Raw genomic sequence first — 26,493 nt, 5'->3', positions numbered from 1 at the left:
AACAGGTTCCCGTCTAGCCAGGCTCACAGAAGCAACACAGTGAAAACCAGCCACTGAAAGTTTCCCTAGACTTAGTCTGGGGAACGGATTTGTAACATAGGTCATGTACGTGATGAAATGCAGAATATAGAAAAACCCCAAAACCATAAAAGTCTTGAAGGCTCAAGACGTTAGAAAGCTTACAGCCAAGTCATCCAAAATACATAAATGTTAATCTTGCTTGATAAACTGCAATATCAAAAAAGAAAAGTCTTCCAAAATAGGTTTAATTTACCTCATTTTAAAAAGGATTTGTAGGACATCACATAAAGGATGTGGTTTCCATCATGAATTTACAATCTTATACAGGAAACCTGCCTTAAACTAATCGATTAACATGTCTCTGGTTATTACATCACTATGTAAGGGACACTATCAAGGAGACAAAACAAAATCAATCTTCTAATATTTTTTAAGACATTTTATCCCCTAGGGATACAAATCTTGCTACAAGAGGTACATCCAATACTTAAAATAAGAAATCTAACAGTTAAACACATGATGGGGAAAGAAAAAGGAGAGCCAATCTACCAGAGTTTGGAAGGTTAAAGTGTTTGGGCAATAAAGGATAAGCTCTGTCAGAGCTTTAAAGAAATGGCACAGTATTTCAAGTATGGAAACAATATGTACAAAGGTGAAAATGAAAACATACATATGAAGTTTGGCAGAATCTGAGTAAAGCAATTTAGCTACAGCAAACTTGCTGAAATAAATCAGTAAGATTACAGTAGTGGTATGTGTAACAGTGTCTTGCAAAGACTAGTCAGGATATCTTTGAACCAAAAATGAGGGGAAGAATGGATAAGGTTGAAACAGGTATTAGGAGGCAAGTGGACTAGTCTCAGTAAAGAGGCTGCGACACTGAATTGGTCAGGTCTGGTCTACAGTAAGGACAATGTAGAATAAACTGGGAAGATAAAAAACTAGTTGTTCAAAAAAGATCTTAGCCATAGATCAGTTTTGCTCCCTTTCATGCTACTTGCCTTTTAGCCATTTTAGTATTGGAAAAGTTGCTTTACAATGTTGTATAAGATTCTGCAGAACAGCAAAGTGAATCAACTGTACGTATCCCCTCTTCTTGGATTTCCTTCCCATTAGGTCACCACAGAGCACTGAGTAGTTTGTTTCCCTGTGCTGTACAGTAGGTTCTCATTAGTTACCTATTTTATACATCGTAGTGTATTATATGGGTTTCCCTGGTAGCTCAGCTGGTAAGGAATCTGCCTGCAATGCAGAAGACTCTCATTCCATTCCTGGGTCAGAAGATCCCTTGAAGACGAGACAGACTACCCACTCCACTATTCCTGGGCTTCCCTGGTAGCTCTGAAGGTACTGAATCCACCTGCAGTACACAAGACCTGGGTTTGATCCCTGGGTTGGGAAGATCCCGTGGAGGAGGGCATGACAATCCATCCAATATTCTTGTCAGGAGAATCCCCATGGACAGAGAAGCCTGGCAGGCTACAGTCCATGGAGCCACAAAGAGTCAGACATGACTGAGCGACTGAGCAGAGCACAGCACAGCACAATGTATTACACAGGTCAATCCCAATCCCCCAGTTCAGCCCACCCCCTTGGCAAGTTTACTTCCGAGAGCACTTCTACCAAAGAGATTTTTAAACATTGTGAAAAGTGGGACAGAAAAAGAGGAAACATAAAATCAAAACTATGAGTGATTCCACATATTCAAAACATCGGGGTAAGAAAATCTTGCCATGACTTAACTTCGGGCAATATTTTGGTATAATTACATATGATTTAACATTATCCCAAATATTAAATATACAAAATACCCCCCAAAACCCACATTTATAAACTTCAACAAGAAATAACAAAACTAGAGAGAGAAACACATAACACAAATGAACCCAACACAGAGTTCCTCAATGTGGTCAGAAATCTCTATGAATCTGAACTAAATTATCCCAGAAAAAACTGAAGAGTTCCTACTGATAATAAGGAAAATGTAGTTAAGTTCAAGTCTTCACATATTCATCACAGTTTTATCCCTGGATCTCAGATAATTTTTGTACTTAGGTTTGTTCAATTTTTTCATACTCAACTAAAAACCTGAAATGTCATTAAAGTTTTATCACTTTTTCTATTCAGTATTTTTCAATACACCTAAAAGAGAAAAAGGTTGATAAAGCCTTATGTTCACAATGCTATTTTTAAAATCTAATTGCCTTAAATTCCTAACTCAGTTGTCTCAATACTGTTGTCTTTTTTCCTTTGGAAATCTCAAAATAATAAATGCTAAAATATTTAATTAAATTCCTTAAATAATTTATTGAACACTTATCATTTACATTTTTCTTATTGAATCACTGATATATTTTTTAAAGGTTACAATTAATCATGTAAAGTTTTCTCTTTTTTGCTAAAAACTTCCATATTTAATACAAAAAAAACTTTGGGATAAGTATCATCAAGTTTCTTAAAATATTAGTTAAAATTCTAGAACAAGTTTATGTTATTTAGTATTGGAGCTATGTTTTTGCAAATGAAGCACTAACCAAATCAGTGTTACAGAGTCATTAAGCACAGTCCCTTTGCAGATTCCTTCTATGTACACTAAATATATCATGTCTGATCAACATGTAATACATAATTATCCGGTATGTGCTGTGCCTTTAGAATTCGTCAAATCCTGGATTTCCCTGAAACATGCTCAGCTCAGATCCATTCATTCATCCACTTAAAAAGCTCAATTCATCCAACTTAAAATCAACCCATCCACACTTAACAGCCAACCACATTGCAATCATCAAAGTAATGTCTTGTTTCATTGTATGCAAACTATTCGCTGTGAAGCAGAAGACCATAATCAGAAAATTGAATGTAGGTGGCAAAAACACATCCAGAGTAAACAAACTTACTAGCAAGTGACTCTCAAACTGGGCAAAAAGAACAGTAGTGACTCTGATTCACTAGGCAAGGGAAAAAAGACAAGATTCACTCTACAGTCTTTGACATGTAATTTCTGCAACAAAGGTCTTATGTGGTGTTTTAAATTGAGGTGGTGGGGGCGGGGGGCAGGAATTCTTTCACCCAATGTGCTTAGAAATTCTTATTTGACAGTAAAGGTACTAGCAAAAAATGCTCCAAAATTTGAGTAGTGTTAATTTGTATACATACAAACATACTCTTTAATTTCATCAGGCTTTTTAAATATACTTTGCCACGTATTATGACTTATTTCTTCATTTTGTTAGTAAACATGCTTCCTGCTTATCAGAAGTTCACTTGATAGAAGTTCCAAAATTAGAGAACTCTGTTTAGTTCTAGCTAGTGACAAATCTTCTACAGACTGCTTTAAATAAAGTTCAGCATTTACAAAATAGCTTTAATATAGTTACTGATTTTCCATAGTCATTTCAGTTACCAAATTTCATAAAGCAATCGGTCAAATATGGTTTTTAACTAGTTTGAGCTAACCTCAAAATTTAAATCTAAGAAATATCAAAATGTTAAATTCTTCCCCGCAAAATGTTTTAAAAACTGTGAAATACTGTCAAATATTCTCACATAAAATAAAAGCATTAATTAAATGAGGTTTTTCTGGAATTCACAATATAAAACAATATTCCTTTTAGCACTGCATCAATTAATGTTATTTGCAAATACAACATATTCTTAAATGTTTGCTTTATGCAACTTGAAAGTAACATACTTCCATATAGATAAGATACATCAACAATTTTGATATTCCTTAAGCTCCTTACATTGGATGCTACCTTTATAAGTCTATTTAACTTAAGAGATTTTGGATAGAAACCAAGAAAAGCTTCTAAATGATCCAGAATCAGATAAAATCATGAGGATGCTGAAGAAGGTGTAAGTCCATGTAAGCTTCAAGAACAGAAATCATCCATCTTTGACTATTCGACTTATGATAGCCTGAAGACCAAAGTCAGACTAGGACTATGGGTCCTCCCAATTCACCTCTCGTGTTTTGGCACAAAATGAGGAGAGGCCACAAAAAAATATACGGACGTTTTCAAGTCTGATTTTTAAAAAATATGTAATACTTGAACCAATCACAGAATAACGTATGGCTTATAGTTAACTGTCAGTTTAAGCGATGTGAAAAAAATACATTTTGTTCTGTGGTGACTATTTATTGGTTAAACTTTTATTTTCCTCTTCATATTTTCGGTGACTGTTTCCCACTGGTATCATCAACCAGGTCTCTCAGGCGAGATAAATGGTGCAAAGCCCTTCATTAAAAAGTATAAAACACATTATCAACCAACATCAAGGACTGAATAGGTAATGCAGACAGTAAGAAAGGGTCATTACATTGTTTATTAACTTCAAAATCAGTATGAGAGATAAACTTACGGAATATGTTTAGCATCAAAACTATGAAAATTTTTCTTTACAAAACCTTGCAATCTGAGTAACTCAAGGCTAAAATAATTCACCTAAAATTCTATAAACACATAAAAACTTATGTTTGACATCTAAAGATATTCTTTTTAAGTGTACCAAGTAGCCTAATAAAAAACAATAACAGGTACTATTTGTATCACACTTAAAACATCTTTTCCATGTGATTTTCAGAGTGAGATGATGCCTTTTGATATACTATGTATATCATTTAAGAATAAAGGACATAATTCATTTTTAACATATACATTCAAGGCAGCTAAAATTTTAAAAATAGCACTAAAGAATCAGTTACAATTGAGGAAAACTCATTTTTATTGAGCATGGGGAAAACAAATGACAATTACATTGAATAATGTTAGTATACCAGCAACCTAGTCTTCCCAATCATTCCTCAGACAAACCAAGAAGACAGGGACCCTTTCCAGTCTTCCTCTGAAAGTATTCTTCCAGTTTTCCCTCTCCCCTACCCTTTAGATCCTTGAGGATCACTCAGAAAATATAAGTTAATCAACCATACAAAAATATGTCTCTGATAAACAAGAGACTAAGAAAAACAGAAATAATGTTAACAATTATGATGTGCAGTAATCTTTAAGGTGAGAAATTAGTGAAAAGTTGTAATGATGTATAATAAATAAAATACATCCTCCACTTTACCAAGAGTAAGATGGAGAAAACTAGTAGTGTTAATTACTATATTATATCACATCTATTTCCCCATGCTCTACTTCTCAGACACTCAAATGTAATAATCTGAATTCTGGCACCCATTCAACAGCTTCTGTTAATTTTTGAGATTGTCATCTTCATTAACTAAATGACAATAATTCACCCAGGGTTACTAAGCAATTACAGGTAAAACTAGACTTTATTATTTCTACATCCTATAGTAATCTCTCTCTACTTAAAGAATTTTCTTCTTCCTAGACACACATTTATGAGGAAGAATATAATCTGTAAATATAATACTTGGGGCTTATCTTCCTTTTTCTTTTCAGGCTGTGATTCAAGAGACAGAAAGACAAGCGGCTAGAATCCAATCTCATTGTTTACAAAATTGGAGGACCACAGATTCTTTAGATTTTAAGGATCTATACAATGGGATGGGGGGGAATTATCTTTATTTTCACTAAATGCTATCTCTAAATTAGCATTTCCTTCCATTATGAATGTAAGCAACAGACTAAAGTGATCTCATATGCTACAGAAGTCAGAGATATTTTCATATCACATAGTCATTGCAAGTATGTTCTATACTCATGACTATTCCAAAATTACAAGTTATATAATAGTTACAAACTTACAAGTTATTAAATCCACTGCTATAACACAGGTACTCTCATTCTTTCTGTCTCAGTCCAAAAGTTCATATGACATAACTAGATAACTATTAGAAAATTTTAAGTCTAGTTGTTCATCCACCAAACAGTGAAGTCTCAGTGGTGACCCAGACATCAGTCTTCCAACATTCTCTTTAACCGTTTGCTGATCAACATGTGAAAGGTTAAGTAAAAGACCACACAATTGTTTAATGCTTTTATTCAAGTTTTGCAAAAGACCTTCACAATAATACGTTTTTACAAAATGAATTTTAACTTACCTGTATTTTAAATGTATTGTCTTATTTTAAATGCAATAGAGAAGCATATATTACTAATCAGAAATGTATTTAAATATTTTCATAATTAATTCAGTATAACTGGTTTCCTTTCTAATCCCATGTCGTATATTTTATGCCTTTAAAAAACTATGTCAGGTGGAAAGGGGGGGTGGGTGGGTAATAATGGAAAGGAATAAAAAAGCTAAGTAGAAATATGAAACGTTTAGTCGCTCTACCTCAGTTATACAATCAGTTGGCAGTTCCTTTCATCTAACTCTTTTGAGAATAAAGCCATCTACTTAGACTATCAAAAGTGATTGGTATTTCAAAGGTAAGTAAGGGAGAAGGGAAGGATAAAATTGCAGAAGGAAATTTTTCTTGATTTTCTTCTGTCAAAAAGTGAAAAAGCAGGTTAATGGGGAAAATATCAACTTAAGGATTATATTACAACACTTAGTAATCATTCACCTTAAAAACTGAAATTTAAAAACTCATTTCTCATTGTGACAATGCATCTACCAATGACCATTCAAATACATACAAATCAACTCCCAGAAACTCAGCAACACTGATTATATGATGACAATTCAGCTATACTTTAATTTACTTATTGATATCTCGCATTTGCTTTTCTATTAGTACAACTACATTGGCTGTTCTCTTAAATACTATGTTTACTGACCAATATTCAGCTTAGTATTCAGCAGGAACTGAACAAAAAGCTTTTCAAGACAAACTGCCTACTATTTTCTAGATCTAAGTAACATACGAGCACATTAGAATAAAGAAAAATCTTTGCTTTAGGGTCATGTTTTACAAGTCTGAGAGCTAATTCTGTCTATCCCTAGTATAGAACGAACACCAGAAAACTGAGCAGGAAAGGAGATCTGAGAAACAAGACAATTTTCCAGCTATCATTAAGCATGGTCTTCACAGCATGACCTTTATTATTGAGAATTCTTACACATTCATCTCCAATTTATATACAAAACTACATGTCCTGAGGCCAAAACCAAATTATTTTTGGAGGACTGATAATTTTGCAATCATCCACCATTGCTGACCTTTATAGCGTGAGAACAATATGCAACTGCTCATTTTTTACAACCAACCTAAGCTTATACGACATAATAAAAGATCCTAGAAAAGGTACTGGCTCAAAAACCAATTCTTTCATTTGCTTAAAGATGATAATTTTAATATGCAAATGTATAAGACAAAACTAAGTATTATAGGGATACAAAACAAATATAACTCTGATTCCTACTAAAAGCAAAATCTTTCTGGAAAAAATAATATCTTAAGCTGTATCAGCCATTTATACTTCAGGTCCAATGAACCTTTATCTCTGTTATTTCTAATAGGAGAACCTAAGAAAACTGTGTCCAGGGGAGTAAACAGAACCCATACTAAGATCTTGGAATTTCCTAAAGCTAAAAAAGATATTTTAATGAACTGATTAGCAATCCAAACTGTTAGAAAGAAAATCCAGTTATTTGAGGATTGGGGAGAAACACCCTAGAAAAGTAATTAAAGCACCTAAAATACAACCTATAACTTAGGCAAAAGTTGGGTCCTTTTAAGTATGAAAAGATGACCATAATCCTAAACAGAATATTTTGCAGTCTAGTAAGAGGAATTCTGAGACTGAATTAATTTTAACTTGTCCCTAAATCAGTCTTATCTAAAGACTGAAAATAAGGGGGAGAGGGGAAATGACATGCTTTCTTCATAAATCTAAACTTACTTCATAATACTACAAATGCCTTACTGATAATTCTTTCAAAATGTAAAATAAAAGCCAAATTGAGGTTGCTTCAGCTAATCCAAAACAATCAACAGCTAAGACCCATCTAACAAAACTGGACTCTTACTCTCTAAAATTGGCCTTCTGTAGACAAGATTACTAGATAAGGCAATGGCACCCCACTCCAGTACTCTTGCCTGGAAAATCCCATGGACGGAGGAGCCTGGTAGGCTGCAGTCCATGGGGTCGCTAAGAGTCAGACATGACTGAGCGACTTCACTTTCACTTTCATGCATTGGAGAAGGAAATGGCAACTCACTCCAGTGTTCTTGCCTGGAGAATCCCAGGGACGGGGGAGCCTGGTGGGCTGCCGTCTCTGGGGTCGCACAGAGTCGGACACGACTGAAGTGTCTTAGCAGCAGCAGCAGCAGACAAGATTACTAATGGTCTAAGCTAGAAAAAAGTTATTACTATAAAAAAAAAATTATAGAAAATGGTAAAAGCACCTGTACAATCAGTATCAATTTTTGTGGTTAATTACATATGGTTCAGAGTTCATTTCCACCAAGAAAAACATCTTCTGGGCTATGTACTTTAACTCAGAAAATACACTTAAGTCTTGTGACACAAGTTCAATATCAATGTTTTTAAGAACTGTGGAAAGCTTGAGGTCATCTACTTTAAATTTTAAAGCAGAACGAGGTCTTTATCCAAGATAATCAATTGAGGCACTGCACGGAGACTAAAAGGATAATGCACCACTATCATTAATGAGAGTAGTATTAGGAACACAGACTGTAGAATCTGTCTGGTTTGAATTCCAGTGCTGTTTACTAGCCAGGCAGCTTTGGGCAAGTTACTTTATTACTTGATCTGTATTATGAAACAAATAATAGTACTTACCTCACGGGGTTGTAAAAATCACATGAATTACATACAAAAGCACTAAGAACACTGATATTTGGTAAATGTTCAATAAAGGTTAGTTATTAGTATCATTACTCACTGAATCCTATTAGATATGAAACATTACAGCCAAGACTATGGCAAGCAACAAAGAAAGAGGGATTATTTCTTCCCAGAATAGAGGCAGAAATTCATACATATTTTTTAAAGTATGCAAACAAAAATGATATACATATCTTTCTCATGACAATTACAAATTTACATGTCTAGGGTTTCACTTTTTCACTGCTTCCTTACATAAGAGAATCCTAAGCAATTCTGAAAGGACAAAAGGTAGTCAGTATTTGTCTAGCCCACTTATAGTCAAGCAAAATAATGTTACAAAGTAAAAAATTTTAATCTTAGTGTTTACTAAGCTGCATATTCCATCTTTTGAGGGCACTTCATATTCATACTCTAGTATTCTTGCCTGGAGAATCCCAGGGACAGAGGAGCCTAGTGGGCTGCCGTCTATGGGGTCGCACAGAGTCGGACACGACTGAAGTGACTTAGCAGCAGCAGCAGCATATTCACACAACCAAATCCATAAAATATAACCTTCTCATCTATCAATACCATGACTATAGGAAAGAACTGCATTCTTTCCAGCTTTTAAGATAATGTAACTAAGAAAATAAGTAGATTAACACCTTAGGGCATCTGGACCTATCTTTACATCCAGAGCATTATATTCCCTTTAGATTTCTGCAGAAACATATCAAACAACGATACGATTACTTATCTCTTCTAGAGAGAACACAGGACAACACGTTTCAAGCACAAGCTGTTCGTCCAGAATGCCAACACCAACGCTCTCTCAAACTGTTGATGTTACTCAGAAGGGAAAAAGAAAACTTCTCCAAGCCATTCACATCTATTGTATTTTAAGTGTCCACAGTTATCTCATTAAGCCATAAGAATATTTTAAATAGAAAATAGCACACATTTAAGAGAAAAGTCTCAGGATTAAACAACATGCTCCAGGAAGCTTAAATATACCTAGTACATGTCTTCCTTCTTAGAGCTACTTAATTCCATCCTGTAACCTTCTGATTTAAATCAAAGCAATGACTAAAACAGATTTGTATTCATAACATACTCAGAAATTAACAGAGAACACTTACTTTTGAAGTGACCTAGTAATAGGAGCCATACTTTCCTTCAACTGTACTTTAGAGAGATCATCCTCTGAGATCTATTATTGAAAACACCAAATATAATGAAATAGTAAAAATATTATATAATTACAAACAAATGCTATTTAATATGTGATTAATAAGAACACATTAAAAATATCATCTGTATTCCCAAGGAAATAAATCTAGTAAATAATTTTCAGTAAAGCTTAAATATATATACTTTTAATTCTAAAAATATAACTTTATTTTGCAACGGTCCTAAAGTATGCCTCTAAATGTTTGTTCACTATATACCATGCTTATTAACATAAAACTAGAGGGAAAAACTACAAAAAGATCTAGGAGGAAATCGTATCCTTCACAGATCTCAATTCACATTCATAAATTTCAATTCATAAATTAAGTTTATGCTTACTTGTTTAATTTCTCCTTTTGGCTCTGCAGTTTTATTCTGATTGAAACTTTCTTGCACTGCCTGAAGATTAAATAACATTTGCTTCAGGGCTTCAACAGGTCCATGATGTTTCCCTCCAGAAAGGGTACAGCTCTAAAGTTAAAACACATGAATGATAAACCACTCAAAGTCTTAAGGGGAAAAGTTATATTCTGCCTTATTTCACCACAATATAAAATTAATGCAAAATCCAAATAATACATGTCAATAAAGTGTTTTACCAAATCAAAACTGTAACTCAACCTCCTCTTACCCAGTACCCAGACGGAGTCACTTAAAGACAATCATTAAAATGCTGGCAAATTCTTTGTAGTCCTTGTTCTTTTACAATGAATGGTGCATGTTTACATTTGCAACACATTCATTTACCACATTTAAAATCATAGATTTTTACAAGTGAAAGGGCCTTAGAAGCAGGTAAGCCAACATGCTACTTTCAACTGTGTAAATGAAGCTCATATCAACTGAACAAGAACTAGCATTTCAAATACACAATGGTGTACTCTTCATTCTAAGAAAGAAAGGAAATTCTGATACAACATGGGTGAACCTTGAGGACATTACACTAAATGAAATAAGTCGATAACAAAAAGAAAAATATGATCATCTTATACTATGCTATGGATTGAATTTGTGTCCTTTCCCACACCCACCACCCCACCCCACCCCCGAAATTCATGATGAAACCTAACTGAATGTGGCTGTATTGAGAGACAGGGCTATAAGGAGGTAATTAAGTTAAGCGAGGTCATAAAGGTGGGATCCTGATAACCATAGGATGAAGAGACCAAGGAAAGGCCATGTGAGGACACAGTGGGAAGGTGGTTTGTCTGCAAGTTAGGGAAAGGGCCTTTACCAGTAAAATAATAAGTTAGCATCTTGATCTGAGATAATTTCGCCTCCAAAACCGTGAGAACTGAGTATCTATTGTTTAAGCCACCTAGCCTATGGCATTTTGTTATGGCAGCCTCAGCAGACTAAAACATACGTGGTTTCCAGAATAATCAACTTTATCAAGAGAAAGTAGAACGGTGCCAGCAGAGGGTAGTAAACAGGCATGGGGGTAAACAGGCATGGGTAGTTAAGTGTTTAATGAGTACAGTTTCAGTGGGTAAAGATGAAAAAGTCCTAGCAACAGATAGAGCTGATGGGTACACAACAATGTAAAGATACTTACTGCACAGAACTATATACTATACCCTTAAAAATGGTCAAAATATTATGAATACTTTAGCAAAATTTTAAAAAAGAAGAAAAAGAAACAGCATAAGGATTCAGTTTGGTTTATACTCCTACAACCCTGGAGACAGCACTTGAGGCGTTATCGCTAAATGATCTGCATCCAGTCACTGGTTTAGAAGAAATTCTAGCTGCCTAATGCTAACCATAAAAGTTACAAAGGCTTGCCTCTGAAATTTGGTGTCTGCCTTGAGTGAACTTTTCAGGCAAAACTGTAGTCAGAGTACCAAAAACAAGAAAACTAAAAAAACAGATTATATGAACTGTTATGTGTCATTCATGAATGAATGTTTAATAAATGCTGTTCAGTACGTTTGACAGAATTTGTTCTGAGACTTGGCATTAAATCCTGGGAGTGAATGCCTCTGAGTACGTCTTTTGGTATAGCTTTGACTCTTAGAACTGTAGTACTGTTTCACATATTCAAGAAACAACCATTTAAACCACACAAAATGTGGGAATAACCCAATTTACACAATTAAAAAATGACCTAACAATATTACAAATGAACAACATGACCACACTGAAAGGAGTTGAGCAGAAAATAATTAACCAAGGTAACTTTGTTAAAGAATACTTTCGATATCATAGGGCTAAAGACAAAAAGTGTGTGTGTGTTAGTCGCTCAGTCGTGTCCAACTCTTTGAGACCCCATGAACTACAGCCCACCAGGCTCCTCTGTCCATGGAATTCTCCAGGCAAGAATACTGGAGTGGGTTGCCATTTCCTTCTCCAGGCGATTTTCCCGACCCAGGAATCAAACCGAGGTCTCCTCCATTGCAGGCAGACGCTTTACTGTCTGAGCTACTAAGGAAGCCCCAAAGACAAAGAGAATCACACATAAACAATATAACTTAGCTGCTGCTGTTGCTAAGTTGCATCAGTCGTGTCCAACTCTGTGCGACCCCATAAACGGCAGCCCACCAGGCTCCCCTGTCCCTGGGATTCTCCAGGCAAGAACACTGGAGTGGGTTGCCATTTCCTTCTCCAACGCATGAAAGTGAAAAGTGAAAGTGAAGTTGCTCAGTCGTGTCCGACTCCTAGTGACCCCATGGACCGCAGCCCACCAGGCTCCTCCATCCATGGGATTTTCCAGGCAAGAGTACTGGAGTGGGGCGCCATTGCCTTCTCCAATATAACTTAGCTAGTAAATCTATTTCTTACAGCAATTCTGAAACTATGCATATGCTAAGACTGAAAAAAACAAGTAAATCTATTATAGATAATAAGAGCAAAGATTCTTACCAGAGGAGAAAGAAGTTATAAATAAAGAACAGAAAGGGCTAAAACTAATACTGTGGTATTGAACTGGAATTAGTATTAGTATAAACTCATGATTTTATACCTAGACATAAAATATATTAATACATATGTAAATAGATATAGAAACATATATACATGAATGTGGGTTAGTAAACATGTTTTCTAAGTCTGCCTGCTGAGAAAATCTAGCATAAAGAACCCAGGAGCAATAAGCACAACTCGTGCCTAGATCTTAGTTTCTAAACACAGTTTCCAAATAAAAAGAAACCATGGCTCCTCAAAGAAGTCCTCAAAAAATGATAGGGACATGTCGAAAGGATACAAGAGCCAACCTGAAGCAACTCTTACGGCCTAAACTGGAACAATTTAAGCAGCAAAATAATATTATTATATTGTAAACCTAGAAAATAATACCAGGCTTCCCTGGTAGCTCAGACAGTAAAGAGTCTGCCTGCAGTGTGGGAGATCCAGGTTTGATCCCTGGGTAGGGAAGATCCCCTGGAGAAGGAAATGGCAACCCATTCCAATTTTCTTGCTTGGAAAATCCCACGGACAAAGGAGCCTGGCAGGTTATAGTCCATGGGATAACAAAGAGTTGGACACGACTGAGCAACTTCACTTTCACTTTTCTTTCTTTCAAACCTAGAATTAAGTATCTGTGAGTCCCCAGATTTAGAGAATGAACTTATGATTGCTAGGGGGGTTGAGGGAGAGGATGTTGGGGGGAAAGGATAGTTAGGGAGTTTGGATGGACATGTACACACTATCTATTTAAAATAGATAACCAACAAGGACCTACTGTACAGCACATAGAACTCTGCTGGGAGGGGAATTTGGGGGAGAATGGATACGTATATATATGGCTGAGTCCCTTTGCCGTTCACCTGAAACTTTCACAAAATTGTTAATCAGCTATACCCCAATATAAAATAAAAAGTTTTAAAAAAATCTGAGTCCCAATAAAAACAGTTTAATAAATGGGGAGGAAGAGCTCATTACACAAGAATTTCAACTAATAATTCAGACAAAAAACAAGATCCACCAATGATGCTAAAAACAGTGGATGGAAGCTTGAGACTATTAATACTTGCACAGTCTCACAGCATCTCCCCTAAGATATTTATTAATTACAAGGGGAAACTCTAATTTTACTAGAGAAAGCCAGTAGGCACCATATGTTCAAGACTAATATCACCAGTACTAACATATTATTATAGTTTTATCTATAATAAATATAAATTATCTATAAATAAATATAAAAAATAAATTTCAACGATAATTACATATTATCATATCAGTATACTGCTCTGGACTGAATGTGTGTGCCCCCTACAATTCAAATGTGCAATTTGAATTAATCCCAACATAACGGCACTTGGAGGGGCTTCTATGAAGTAACTACGTCACGAAGGTGGAATTCTCACGAGCAGGATTAGTGCACTTACAGAAAAGACACAGAAAGCTTGTTCCCTCTCTGCTCTCTCCACATGAGGATACAAGAAGATGGCCACCTGAAAACAAGGAAGCAGGATCTCACCAGACACCTTCATCTGAACTTCTCAGCCTCCACAAACGTGAGAAACAAATGTCTGCTGTTAAGCCATCTGGTCTATGGCATATTTGCTACAGCAGCCTGAATTAAGACACATTATCAATATTATCAATGACATCATGACCCCTCTGATATGATGCACTGAGAAGGGCACAGCATGATTTCTGTTGCATTCTTGCTAAAAATTCATGACCCCATTCTCATCATGAGAAAACGTCAGATAAACCCCACTGAGGAACAATCTACAGGAAAAAACCAACTGACCATTAAGTCTTCAAAAGTATCAAGATCATGACAGACAAGACTGAGGAATTGTCAAGACTGAAGCAGACTGAGGAGATACGGCAACTAAATGCAATGCTACATCTTGCAACAGGACACTGGCAGGAAAAGTGGTGAAATCAGAATATGGTCTGTGGTTTTAGTAACAGTATTATGCCAATGTGAAAATTACACTATGGTCAGTGAGATGTTAACATTAGGGAAGCTGAAAGAAGGGTGACAGGAACTATCTGTATTATTTTTGCAACCTTCTATAAATTTAAAACTATTTAAAAATTAAAAAACACAGTGGTAGTGAGGTGGTGTGTGTGTAAAGGCAGAAGAAAAGGAATTGGCTGGTTAGTATTTAATGGTCACCCATCTCAAACTTTACAAAATTTACGCAGATCTGTTCCTTTACCAGGGTTCACTTCAACTAAGTAAACTGCACCACCCACTGCTTTAGTTGTTTGGCTCAAACATCTGGGACTCACCCTTTGAATCTTCTGTCTCCACCCTACCCAGTCACCTTAAGAACACATCACAAGTCTAACTATTTCTGACCACTTCTAACGCTCCCACCTAACCCAAGCCTTTACAGTCCCTATTATGGAAGATGGCTAAAGCCTCCTAACTGTGTTCCTTGTCCTTCCCCAGCTCCTCTCAAGTCTATGTTCCATACCACTGCCACTTTATATTTTAAAATGTAGATCTGATCATTTCATTCCTCCACAGTACTCCACGCACTTTTCATCACATTTACAATGTAAAATTTTCATTCCATTGCTTACATACCTACACGATCTGACTCCTGGTTACCATCTTATCTCTTAACCATTCTTCCTTGCTCATTCTGACTGAGCTACACTGACTGGACTCTGATTTTCCTTGAACATTTTTCTGCCTTGGGGTTTCTGCACTTAACGATTCCCTCTAAATGAAAAGTTATTTCCCTACAAGTACATGTGTGACTTACTCACTCATTTTAGGTTTTTTTAAATTTTATTTTATTTTTAAACTTTACATAATTGTATTAGTTTTGCCAAATATCAAAATGAATCCACCACAGGTATACATGTGTTCCCCATCCTGAACCCTCCTCCCTCCTCCCTCCCCATACCATCCCTCTGGGTCGTCCCAGTGCACTAGCCCCAAGCATCCAGTATCGTGCATTGAACCTGGACTGGCATCTCGTTTCATACATGATATTTTACATGTTTCAATGCCATTCTCCCAAATCTTCCCACCCTCTCCCTCTCCCACAGAGTCCATAAGACTGTTCTATACATCAGTGTCTCTTTTGCTCTCTCGTACACAGGGTTATTGTTACCATCTTTCTAACTTCCATATATATGCGTTAGTATACTGTATTGGTGTTTTTCCTTCTGGCTTACTTCACTCTCTATAATAGGCTCCAGTTTCATCCACCTCATTAGAACTGATTCAAATGTATTCTTTTTAATGGCTGAGTAATATTCCATTGTGTATATGTACCACAGCTTTCTTATCCATTCATCTGCTGATGGACATCTAGGTTGCTTCCATGTCCTGGCTATTATAAACAGTGCTGTGATGAACATGGGGTACACGTGTCTCTTTCCCTTCTGGTTTCCTCAGTGTGTATGCCCAGCAGTGGGATTGCTGGATCATAAGACAGTTCTATTCCACACATTTTAGGTTTTGATGCAAACATCACCTCACAAGAGAGGCCGTTCCCGCCCACTCCAGCTAAAATTTCTCTGCCCTCGTTTCTCTATCTCAATCAGTTTTTCTTAACAACATGTGTAAGACTCTCCTTTATACACGGGCTTCCCAGGTGGCACAATGGTGTAAAGAATCCATCTGCCAATGCAGGAGACACAGGTTCAATCCCTGGGTTGGGAAGATCCCCTGGAGTAGGAAATGGCAACCCACTCCAGTATTCTTGCCTGAGAAATCCCATGAACAGAGGAGACGGTGGGCTGTAGTTCATGGGGCTGCAAAGAGTCAGACATGACTGAGCACAGCACTTATACATTACTGTTTGTTGTTGTTATTCAGTCACCATTACCTATTTCATTTTGATATAGCTCCTCTGTCCAACTTGGAATAAAAAATCCAAGAGGCAAGGATTCTTCTCTTATTCACCATTAGGAATACAATTCCTAGAAAAGTGTTTGGTACTCAAATTTATCTGGCAAATAAATATTTGATAATTAAGTTTCATTTACCCAGCATTTACTATAGTATCTTATTAGAGCACTAAGGTCAGACATATTCTGACAACCTCTACTTTCTATAGTAAATGTCACTGAAGGAAAAGATATATATTAAAATTTTTAGCTAATTTTTGTCTGGAATGTTCAATCTCTCAAATCTTCCAGATGTCAGTATCTCAAAAGTGTATTTAATATTCAACAGCCATGAATTAAAATTATAAATCATATTATAATCATTCCTTACGTACATATATAAACATTTACACTTTGTTTCAGGATTACTTGCAAGATGTACATGTGCTGATTTTATAAAGCTGAGTGATAAATTTCTCATTTTAAATTAAACAGATGTATAACTGTATCTTAGAAACACAACTCTCAATAAGCAACTGCCCTATGGGAAAATATAATTTACTCTGTAAGGTGCTGTTTTACATGTTTTCCAGGAAAAAAAAAAAAAAGAAATCACTGTAATGACAATTTAGGCTCCCCAGAGAGTTCAATCCCAGGTCCCTCTACTTCAGAATACTAAAATTATCGGTAATTCTAGGAGTGATGGTCTCATGGATATGTGCTGGGGAAGAAAGGATTTGAGCCATTTTTTGTTTTATAATATCCAAGTAACTTAGAAAATAATATCTATAAATTAGTCATAAATATTCCTTTAATAAGATAAAAAGATTTAACGTCACCCACCTGATTATCATCATTTAAAAAATCTTCAAGGAATTCATTAGCATACTTTGTCTTTGGAATTTCTTGAGGACTATCATCAGTGTTAACAGGAACAGGAGATTTGCTAGGATTTAAGGATACAAGACAGTATATAAGTTCCCAATTGATAAAAATTAGACAGTATATAACTGACCGTGATCATTTTAAATGGTCACCATGAAGTAACCATTATAGATAGGATTCCTATGGATGTTGCTTGATAATTCCTTCATCTTCTCCCTAAACTTCTTCCTTCATCACGCCCTATCTCCTTGCTTCTCCTGTAAAGCTTTAAGAAAAAAGATAAAGAAACTGAAGACACTAGTCTTTATTTAAATAAATGAGCCTTCAAATATAGGTATCCTCCAAAAGCGCATTTGTTTGAAACAAGCAGTACATTTTTCCAACTAAACATTTTTGGTCACTCAATATTAATACACAAAGCCCCCACAAATTTATAGGTTTCTATTAAGATGGAACTACATGCTCCTACATCAAAGCAACAGGAAAGACTTCTCTAAAACTGGCACTAAGGACAGATTAAAGTGGGAGAAGGATTAATTCTGAAATTAAAATTCCTGAGTTCAAATCCCAATCCCAATCATTGTATAACTTCACAAAACTTTACCTTCACTTCAGTTTCTACATTTGCAGTCCTTCTTATCTCATACACTACATAAATTTAACTCTCCATACCTGGGACATTTAAAAGAAGTTCAATAAATAAAAGTTTTTTTCTTACTGTTCAAGGGGAAGAAAAGTACATCCCTAGCAAAAGTAAATATTTTCTCAAAACAAAATTCCATTAGCTGCAGAGAATAAACTCATTCTCTCTCTCTCATTTATATATCAGTATGTGTTTCTAACTCAAGTGTCACATATCTAAGACTCTTAAAACACTTAAACATCATAATGCAAATTTTTTTCTCAGTAATTAGCAGTTCTTCATTATTCACTCATCTGATTTGTAATTTACTACGAACTTTTTCTTGTTCCCAAGTAGTTTTTCCTCCCATTCTTTACCAAAGAGTTTGTACATCCACCAACTATCATCAAAAAAGCATTTATCTGATTATAAAAAAATGAGTGCTGGACATATGGATTTATCATACTATTCCTCTACTTTTGTATGTGTTTGACATTTTCTATTACAGAAAGTTAAACCAAAAAAACAAAAACAATTTTCTGGCTGTGGTTATTCTTTTAGCACACTATTACCTAGTCAATTTTGTTTTTAATGACAGATTAATAATTTATCAATATCACAATGAAGTCAGATCTATATCTTATCACACCATCAATAATTTTATGTAAAACATATCCATCATAATATGATGGTACTGCTGCTGCTGCTAAGTCGCTTCAGTCGTATCCGACTCTGTGCGACCCCATAGACAGCAGCCCACCAGGCTCCCCCGCGTCTGGGATTCTCCAGGCAAGAACACTGGAGTGGGTTGCCATTTCCTTCTCCAATGCATGAAAGTGAACTAGGGCAAACCATTAATGATAATTATACAAGTCAGAAGTCATAGTATCTAATTACAAAATACATTTAGTATATTCAAAAATTTTACTCAATTTAAACACCTCTGATATTTGCTCACCCTATAGGATTTTACAAATACAGACACAATACAACCAACTGATAAGAAAATAAGAAATTAGTAAATATGAAAAATAAGAGAACTGTAAGAATTAAGTGAACTAATTATTAATCCTAGTTTTTTTGTGTGTTTTTTTTTAAACACATTAATGAACCAACAGTTGAGAAATGAAGCTGAACAAACAAAAAATATTCTGGATGATCACCACCACTATTACAATTTACAAGGGAGCGTCATAAATCAGAAACTGTCCTAAGTACCTTATATTTATTTTCTAGTCAACTGAATCCTCAGAACCCCAAAGTAGAAGCAACCTGTACAAAATCTCAGCAAGGAAATGACAGAATCAAGATTCTAAACTGCAATTACAGTCAACGTCCACATTTAAGAAAATAAGATGCTCAACTGAGAAGTAATTAAAGGAGTCAGAAAATAAACTCTGAACAGAATGAAGGTTTAGACAATTGAAGATATTAAATTATCAGAGCCTAGGACAGGATTTAGGATTACAAAGAATGCATTTCTGACATGGAATTAATATCACTGAGAAAAGAAGCTTTCCTAGATTCTTCCTCTACGCTCACATTCATGGGTAAACACTTTTTAAATTATTCTGAGCAACTATATCACAGAGAGGTTTAGCACACAAATGAAAACACTCTTAGAAACTTCAAACATTTACTATACAAAAATTCTACCATCATTTATGGAAAATAATGATTGAAAAATATTAAAATGTAAATGAAGAGAAATGAATATTCTAAAATATAGAGAATATAGAGGGAGATAAAACTTAAAAGTGAAAAAAGAAAGTAGTAAAATTTTAATAGCCTTCTCCATTTGCAAAAGAGTTGCTTTTGGTTCTAATCCCTATTAAACATATATCAATATTTGATAGTGCAACGAAAGGATCATGTAACAAAAACAAAAGTTATATAAGGTACCTAAAGTTACCACCTTCTTGTGGTAACTAATGAAAAATGCGATCTAAAGCAAACAACACTGAAAGTTATGCTCTATAAAAATACCATGATACTACCATTGTTAATTATCATTAAGTTACTTAAAGATGAAACCAGATGTGCACATGGCATTCTTCATTTGGAAAACTGAATGCTGCATTTTAACTTACAAAGTAACAGGAATATTTTCCCATGATCTTTCCGCTTCAAGTTTATCTAATGAACAAGGACTGTCATCCTTTTTCATAGTCTTTGGTAACTCTTCAGTACAATGCTCTAGATTTCTCTTGGCCTTCAGGATAAGCAATTCAATTTTGTCACCTAATTTAAAAGATTACATTAATTATTCAAGAAAAGAAATAAATGCAAAGCATAGTAAAATCTTATAAAGGCAACAAGAATTTACATTATTTGGAATATAAACATATCCACAATAGCAAGCTATGTTAAAATGTAACATTTGTTGTGACACAAAGAAAAAAATAAGACATTTTTCTAGTCACAGAATACTACATAAATAAAGGTGATAAGAGTTCAAAACAAAAATATCACTTGAGCATTCCATCAAGAATATAACAGATCCTAGATACTACATCAAATTTACAGCACTTTCTTTGGTTCTTAAAAACAGTAAAAACACAAAAAACAAAACAATTACCACTGAATGGCTTTTTGGATCCTGGAAGAAGCAGATTCTCACACAGACAACGGCTAGGTTCAGGACCACATTTATATTCATTCAGTAATCCTTTATCCTCACTCAAGGAATGTGAAATGCATGAAGGTTCAAAAGAATATTCAAAACAATCTAATTTATTCATTAGCCGAGAAGTTCTTTGTGCCTGGTAACTATGCCTCGGAGAACATTGATCTTCTTTAGACATTTGATGTATTCTTTGACTATCTGTATCAGGTAACAAGTCTTGATTGTAGAGCCAGACTGGGTACTTGAAGTCCGGTATACTAGTTATCCCTGAAATATTAAGGTCAGACTTCTGGCTAGTGAGCCATCTTGGGTAATTCTTTTCAAGATTGTGTTCTGAACTCTCCCTAAAAGATAATTTTTTGGAAAAAGATAAAGATGGTACAGAAACGCTTTTATTAGCCTTATTCATGAGTTTTGGGTTTTTTAGCCTACCACATTGCCTTCCTTTTATATTTGTGTATACAAGTGGGGTAACTAAGTTATCCTTGCCCTGGAGAGCAGCTGGTTCTTGAAAATTCTGCTTCTTTTCTCTGTCAGATGAACTCAGTCTTCCAATATGTTTCCTGTTTTTCTTGCTACTTCCGTGACCTGATCCAAAATAAGTGAAAGAAAATGATCCATCTGCTGGAAGCTTTAATAGATCATCAGTTGTTAGACTAATGGAGTCTATGTCATTAAGAGTTTGTCCTCTATAGGATAAGGATAAATGTCTTTTGTCATCAAGATTTTCAAAAGCTGAAAAACAAAGAAGAATTCTGTTTATCTTCCTGTATCACATATAAAAATACTTCATAACATTCAACAGTAAATGAGAATTAAGAATTAAGAATCATGTTTGCTGTTTTTCCTTAATCTTTACTCAAGCTTTGATTAAAAGCCTGAAAGGTATAGGTTGATGTAACTGGATATGATTTTTTTCCTTCATATGTCTTCAATTTAACTACTTGCTACACTTTTTGCTTTCCAGCCTCCTAAATATTTTCATATTCTTTAATTTACAGTTTCTTCATCTAGACACACCCAATGCACTAATACACTCACATGAATACTGGTCACTCAACTGGCTTCAACACAGGAAAAAAAACAAGTCATTCAACTAGGTGAAAAAATAATTTGCTTTCTTGCTTGCTAACCCTGAAATAGCATTCACACGCACAGAACAGCTGTTCTAATTCTCCTCTTCTGGAATATACTGCCCACTTTTTTCTAACAGTTGATGTAAACTTTTTTCACCCTAGGGGTCAGTCAAGTGTTAACTGGGTTATCAACAGATGCATTTTCCAAACTTGTCTTCACGGACCTCGATACCGTGCTGTGCTGTGCTTAGTCACTCAGTTGTGTCCGACTCTTAGCAACCCCATGGACTGCAGCCTGCCAGGCTCCTCTGTCCACGGGGATTCTCTAGGCAAGAACAGTGGAGTGGGTTGCCATGTCCTCTTCCAGGGGATCTTCTCAAGCAAGGGATGGAACCCAAGTCTCGCGCATTGCAGGTGGAATCTTTACCAACTGATCCACCAGGGAAGCCCCAATGGACCTCTGACCAAGGAAAAATCCTTAACATCCTGTGAATGTTACTGCCCCACAGAATACAGATAAGAAGACTAATACAGCCCTATCCTCTCAACTGAACTGATCAAGTATAAATTCTGAAAGGCTGAGATTTGCTTAAAGTCATTAAGCTAGGTAATGAAAGCTAGAACCACCAAGTCAATGCTCTGTCCATTACACTGTAACAGAATGGCTTAAGGGTTTAGAATCAGCCATCTGCTATTACTAGTTGCATTTTATGAGCTTCTACTCCAAAGTTAAAAGAGGATCTTTACCCCAAAACTCCAGAGAACCAAAAATCACAGAATCATTTAAGAAATATATACAGATCTCAACATTACAAGTCATTTTTTATTCCAAAAGAACAAAATAAAGCATCTAATTTTCTAAGACTACTATACATCTCTCAAAATTCTTTAAATTAATAGGTAAAAAGAAAACAAAGGATAAAAGCATACCATTGTTTGGTTTACAAATGTAGTTGGAGAATTCCGGCATATTAGCAGAACATTTATCAATGTTAATCTTTCCAGTGCTTGCACCAAGACACATTTGGCTTAGATCAAAATCATCAATATAGGCCTGTAGAGCCTGAGATGCAGAACTGTACAGTTTATCCTTATACTGAAAAGAGCCAGAGTTAGAGGAATTACTGCCACTCAGGTTGCAGCTTAACAGAGAAGATACTGAAGATTGCCGAGAACAAACTCTGTGTTTTGTATCTGATTTTGCCATGGCTTCCTCAAAATTGGTGATTTCTATTCATTTCTCCTAAAAGCAACTATAATACAAAAAGAAAAGATTAAAGTTCCAATTAAAATAATAGGCCACACACAGAGAAACTACTAAATTTGTATAAACTTTTTACAACATTACAAAACAAAACTCATTATCTATACATTATTTTTAGGCAATGCACATTATATATTTTCCATTTTAATTACTGTAAATTCTTTCATCGTCGATTTAGAAAACATGTGAAGTGAAGTCGCTCAGTCGTGTCCGACTCTTTGGGACCCATGCACTGTAGCCCACCAAACTCCTCCGTCTATGGGATTCTCCAGTCAAGAATACTGGAGTGGGCTGCCATTTCCTTCTCCATGTATTGAGCACCTAATATATGCTAGGAATTATATATACAAAAATTATCTGATGAATGATGCAGGGAGCTCAGATCTGCTGCTCTGTGATAACCTAGAGGTATGGGATGGGGTGGGGTGGAAGGTGGGAGGGGATTTAAGAAGGAGGGGACATATGTATGGCTGATTCATGTTGATATGGCAGAAACCAACACAATATTGTAATTATCCTCCAACTAAAAACAAATACATTTTTTAAAAAATCATCTAAGACTATATAGAAAGTGTCAAGGGAAGAATACTCACTTTTTTTAAAGTCCTGTAAACTACTGACGTAGTCTTTTCTTATGCTCATACACTCTATGACATCATAATACATAACATTCCCCTATACAAAATACTGTTGAACTCATAAGCCCACCATACACTACACACAGTAGGAGCCTGATAAATTTTTAAAAGGCATCAAATGACATAGTTGAAACAAGAAGGAAAAATGGAGACTAATTATCCACTTTCAACATTTTAAATGCCAATATGTAACTTTAGGCAACCTTTTCCCCAAAGATTTGAGCAAACAATTTACAATATTCATCAATAAATAAACTGCAAGTCTTACCATGAAATAAGCTGGCAAAATGTTCTTTTCCTAAAATAATGCAGTTTTAACAATCCTTTTCTGACATTCGTTTTTTGATACTACCCTATTTTCAATTCTCATGTAAAACAGATTCAGCCCTCCTCTCGAAGGAGACTTAACAGTATGGAAAAATTGCCTCAATGCACTCATCTTTTTTTCCATTATTAAAATTGAGAGAATTTCAGTCTACATTAATATAGCAACAACAGTATATTTGAAAACCTAAGAAGTAACAGAATGAACCGGAGAAGGCAATTGGCACCCCACTCCAGTACTCTTGCCTGGAAAATCCCATGGACGGAGGAGCCTGGTGGGCTGCAGTCCATGGGGTCCCTAGGGCTAAAAGTCGGACACAACTGAGCGACTTCACTTTCACTTTTCACTTTCATGCATTGGAGAAGGAAATGGCAACCCACTCCAGTGTTCTTGCCTGGAGAATCCCAGGGACGGGGAAGTCTGGTGGGCTGCCGTCTATGCGGTCACACAGAGTCGGACACGACTGACGCGACTTAGCAGCAGCAACAGCAACAAATGAACAGGGACAACTTCAGTAAATAATATGACATTCTTTTTAAGAATCAAATCATGGATTTTCTGAAGTAAAAATGAAAGCTTAATGTCTAGGACTTATCATATGCTATGGTATTATAACATGTTTCAGTTCAGTTCACTCACTCAGTCATGTCCGACTCTTTGCTATCCCACGGACTGCAGCAGGCCAGGCTTCACCTTCCATCATCAACTCCTTGAGTTTACTCAAATTCATCCAACCATCATCCTCTGTCGTCCCCTTCTCCTCCCGCCCTCAATCGGGGGTTATAATTTTGGGAATGTTTAAGTTATAACAATATTTAATGTAATTTCAATAGCTGTCAAATTTGATTTTAGAACAGTGAGAAAGTCTTCAGTTTAAGAAGAGAAAAAGGTCAGAGCTGACAGTAGTCAACCGAAGCATCAGTAGAATGTAAGATAATTGTTATTTCCCTGAATGTTCTGATATGGCTAGACCAAGTCAGCTTTGCCCTTTCTTCACCTTTCTAATGATTTTAAATCTTCTCAAGTAAATATTGCTTGGATGACAAACCTGACCAAACACTTCTTCCCTTACTCCAACACAGCACAGGTTACCAATTTTATATTTTATTTTACAAAATCTTAAAAACAAAAACAAAACCCTAAAAGGGAAAGCTGTTAAGTTACAGTTCTCAGTAAGTGGGTAATAACATTTATCTTAATTCACAAGAAGCAAAAAGAAAACCCACGACTGAATTATTACTGGGCAGTTTCCAAAAGTACACAGAAGAAGAAAATTTAAGTCAACTCCTGGGCACCCTCATTCTGCATCAATAACCAACACAACCACACTCTTTATCCACCCACTTCTCCTCACGTTCGCCACAGAATTATTTTGAAGCAAATTCGCTGTCTCTTACCGTTTCTTCCGTAAACACTTCAGCATGCCGCTCCAAAAGGAAATCCATCATTCCGACGAATATAATGCTGAAACGAGTGGCCAGTGGTTTCAACTACCTTTGATTCAAACGCAGAACGTACAGCGTTAACCAACCAATATGGTAATAGCTCACAGGAAATAATAAACAAACGACTCAACGGCTCTGTGATTTATGTTAGGAAAATGAACGTGTTTGTGGTTGCCGCAAAAACAAGACTTAATGACCCTGGAAAGCGAAGATCGCTGGCGCCCCTGCTGAGGGGCATCTTCGGGTTCAAAGCCTGCCCCCTGAATGAACTAGGACCCACCTCCCTCGGGGATTCCAGCATCCCCCGCCAGCCCACCCAACGCCGCGGTCACAGACACAGCTTCTCTAAACCGTTATCAGACAACAGGACTGGGCGGGCTGAGTCTTTGCGAGGCGGCGGCCCCCGAAGCCCGAGAGCCTCCCTCCCCGCCCGCTTCAGCCTCCGGAAGCGCCCGAGGGCCAGGTCAGGCCCCCTCCATCCCATTCCGAGCCCCTCCTCTTGAAGCTGCCCGCTTCCCACCCGGCCTGTCAGCCCGCGCCTTGCCTCGGGAAACGCCGTCCCTCTCCCACCCCGCCATCTTTCCCTTAGCCCTCCCCTCCCTCAGGCTGTCAAGGAATGGGACGCCCCTCGGAAATACACCCACCGTTCGGGCCGAACTCACCGACGAAGGCCCAAAAAACTTTAAAAAAACGAGAAAAGCGCACACGTCCACAACTCTCCACTGAAAGCCTTGGGCTGTCACCGGATGGGAGACGCGACAAAGCATCCCGACCGGGTAGCCGCCCCGCCTCCGCCTCAGCTCGCTCGCATCTCCCTGCGCCGTCACATCCCAGGGCTACGCCCGCGCTAGCTTTCAAACTGACCCAACATGGCGCTGACTTGCGGTGCGCATGCGTGGTGCTCGGAAGAGGGCGGGGCGAGGGGCG

At 36.4% G+C, this 26,493-nt stretch overlaps 1 protein-coding gene across 4 annotated transcripts in view; it reads right to left on the bottom strand.

Annotated features, from left to right (window-relative positions):
* The window catches only part of C24H18orf54 (chromosome 24 C18orf54 homolog), a 48,578-nt gene extending 22,124 nt beyond the window's left edge, over nucleotides 1–26,454 (bottom strand). The window contains exons 1-9 of one of the 4 annotated variants that reach the window (XM_027525805.1): nucleotides 26,211–26,454; nucleotides 25,519–25,615; nucleotides 22,825–23,147; nucleotides 20,771–21,553; nucleotides 20,283–20,433; nucleotides 17,529–17,631; nucleotides 10,281–10,412; nucleotides 9,851–9,921; nucleotides 1,700–4,259 (exon numbers count right to left, since the gene is read on the bottom strand). In XM_027525805.1, the coding sequence (XP_027381606.1) occupies nucleotides 4,187–4,259; nucleotides 9,851–9,921; nucleotides 10,281–10,412; nucleotides 17,529–17,631; nucleotides 20,283–20,433; nucleotides 20,771–21,553; nucleotides 22,825–23,101 (1,590 nt within the window). In that variant the 5' untranslated portion in view covers nucleotides 23,102–23,147; nucleotides 25,519–25,615; nucleotides 26,211–26,454 and the 3' untranslated portion in view covers nucleotides 1,700–4,186. Of the gene's footprint in view, nucleotides 1–1,699; nucleotides 4,260–9,850; nucleotides 9,922–10,280; nucleotides 10,413–17,528; nucleotides 17,632–20,282; nucleotides 20,434–20,770; nucleotides 21,554–22,824; nucleotides 23,148–25,518; nucleotides 25,616–26,210 lie in introns of those variants that run through there. The other 3 variants (XM_027525804.1, XM_027525806.1, XM_027525807.1) reach the window with 3 other exon arrangements.
* Between the last annotated feature and the right edge of the window lie 39 nt (nucleotides 26,455–26,493).

This window comes from Bos indicus x Bos taurus, chromosome 24 (assembly GCF_003369695.1).
Source record: "Bos indicus x Bos taurus breed Angus x Brahman F1 hybrid chromosome 24, Bos_hybrid_MaternalHap_v2.0, whole genome shotgun sequence".
NCBI classification, from domain to species: Eukaryota; Metazoa; Chordata; class Mammalia; order Artiodactyla; family Bovidae; genus Bos; species Bos indicus x Bos taurus.
The sequence above is the reverse complement of the archived record's forward strand: the minus strand, read 5'-3'. Positions and strand labels throughout refer to the sequence as shown.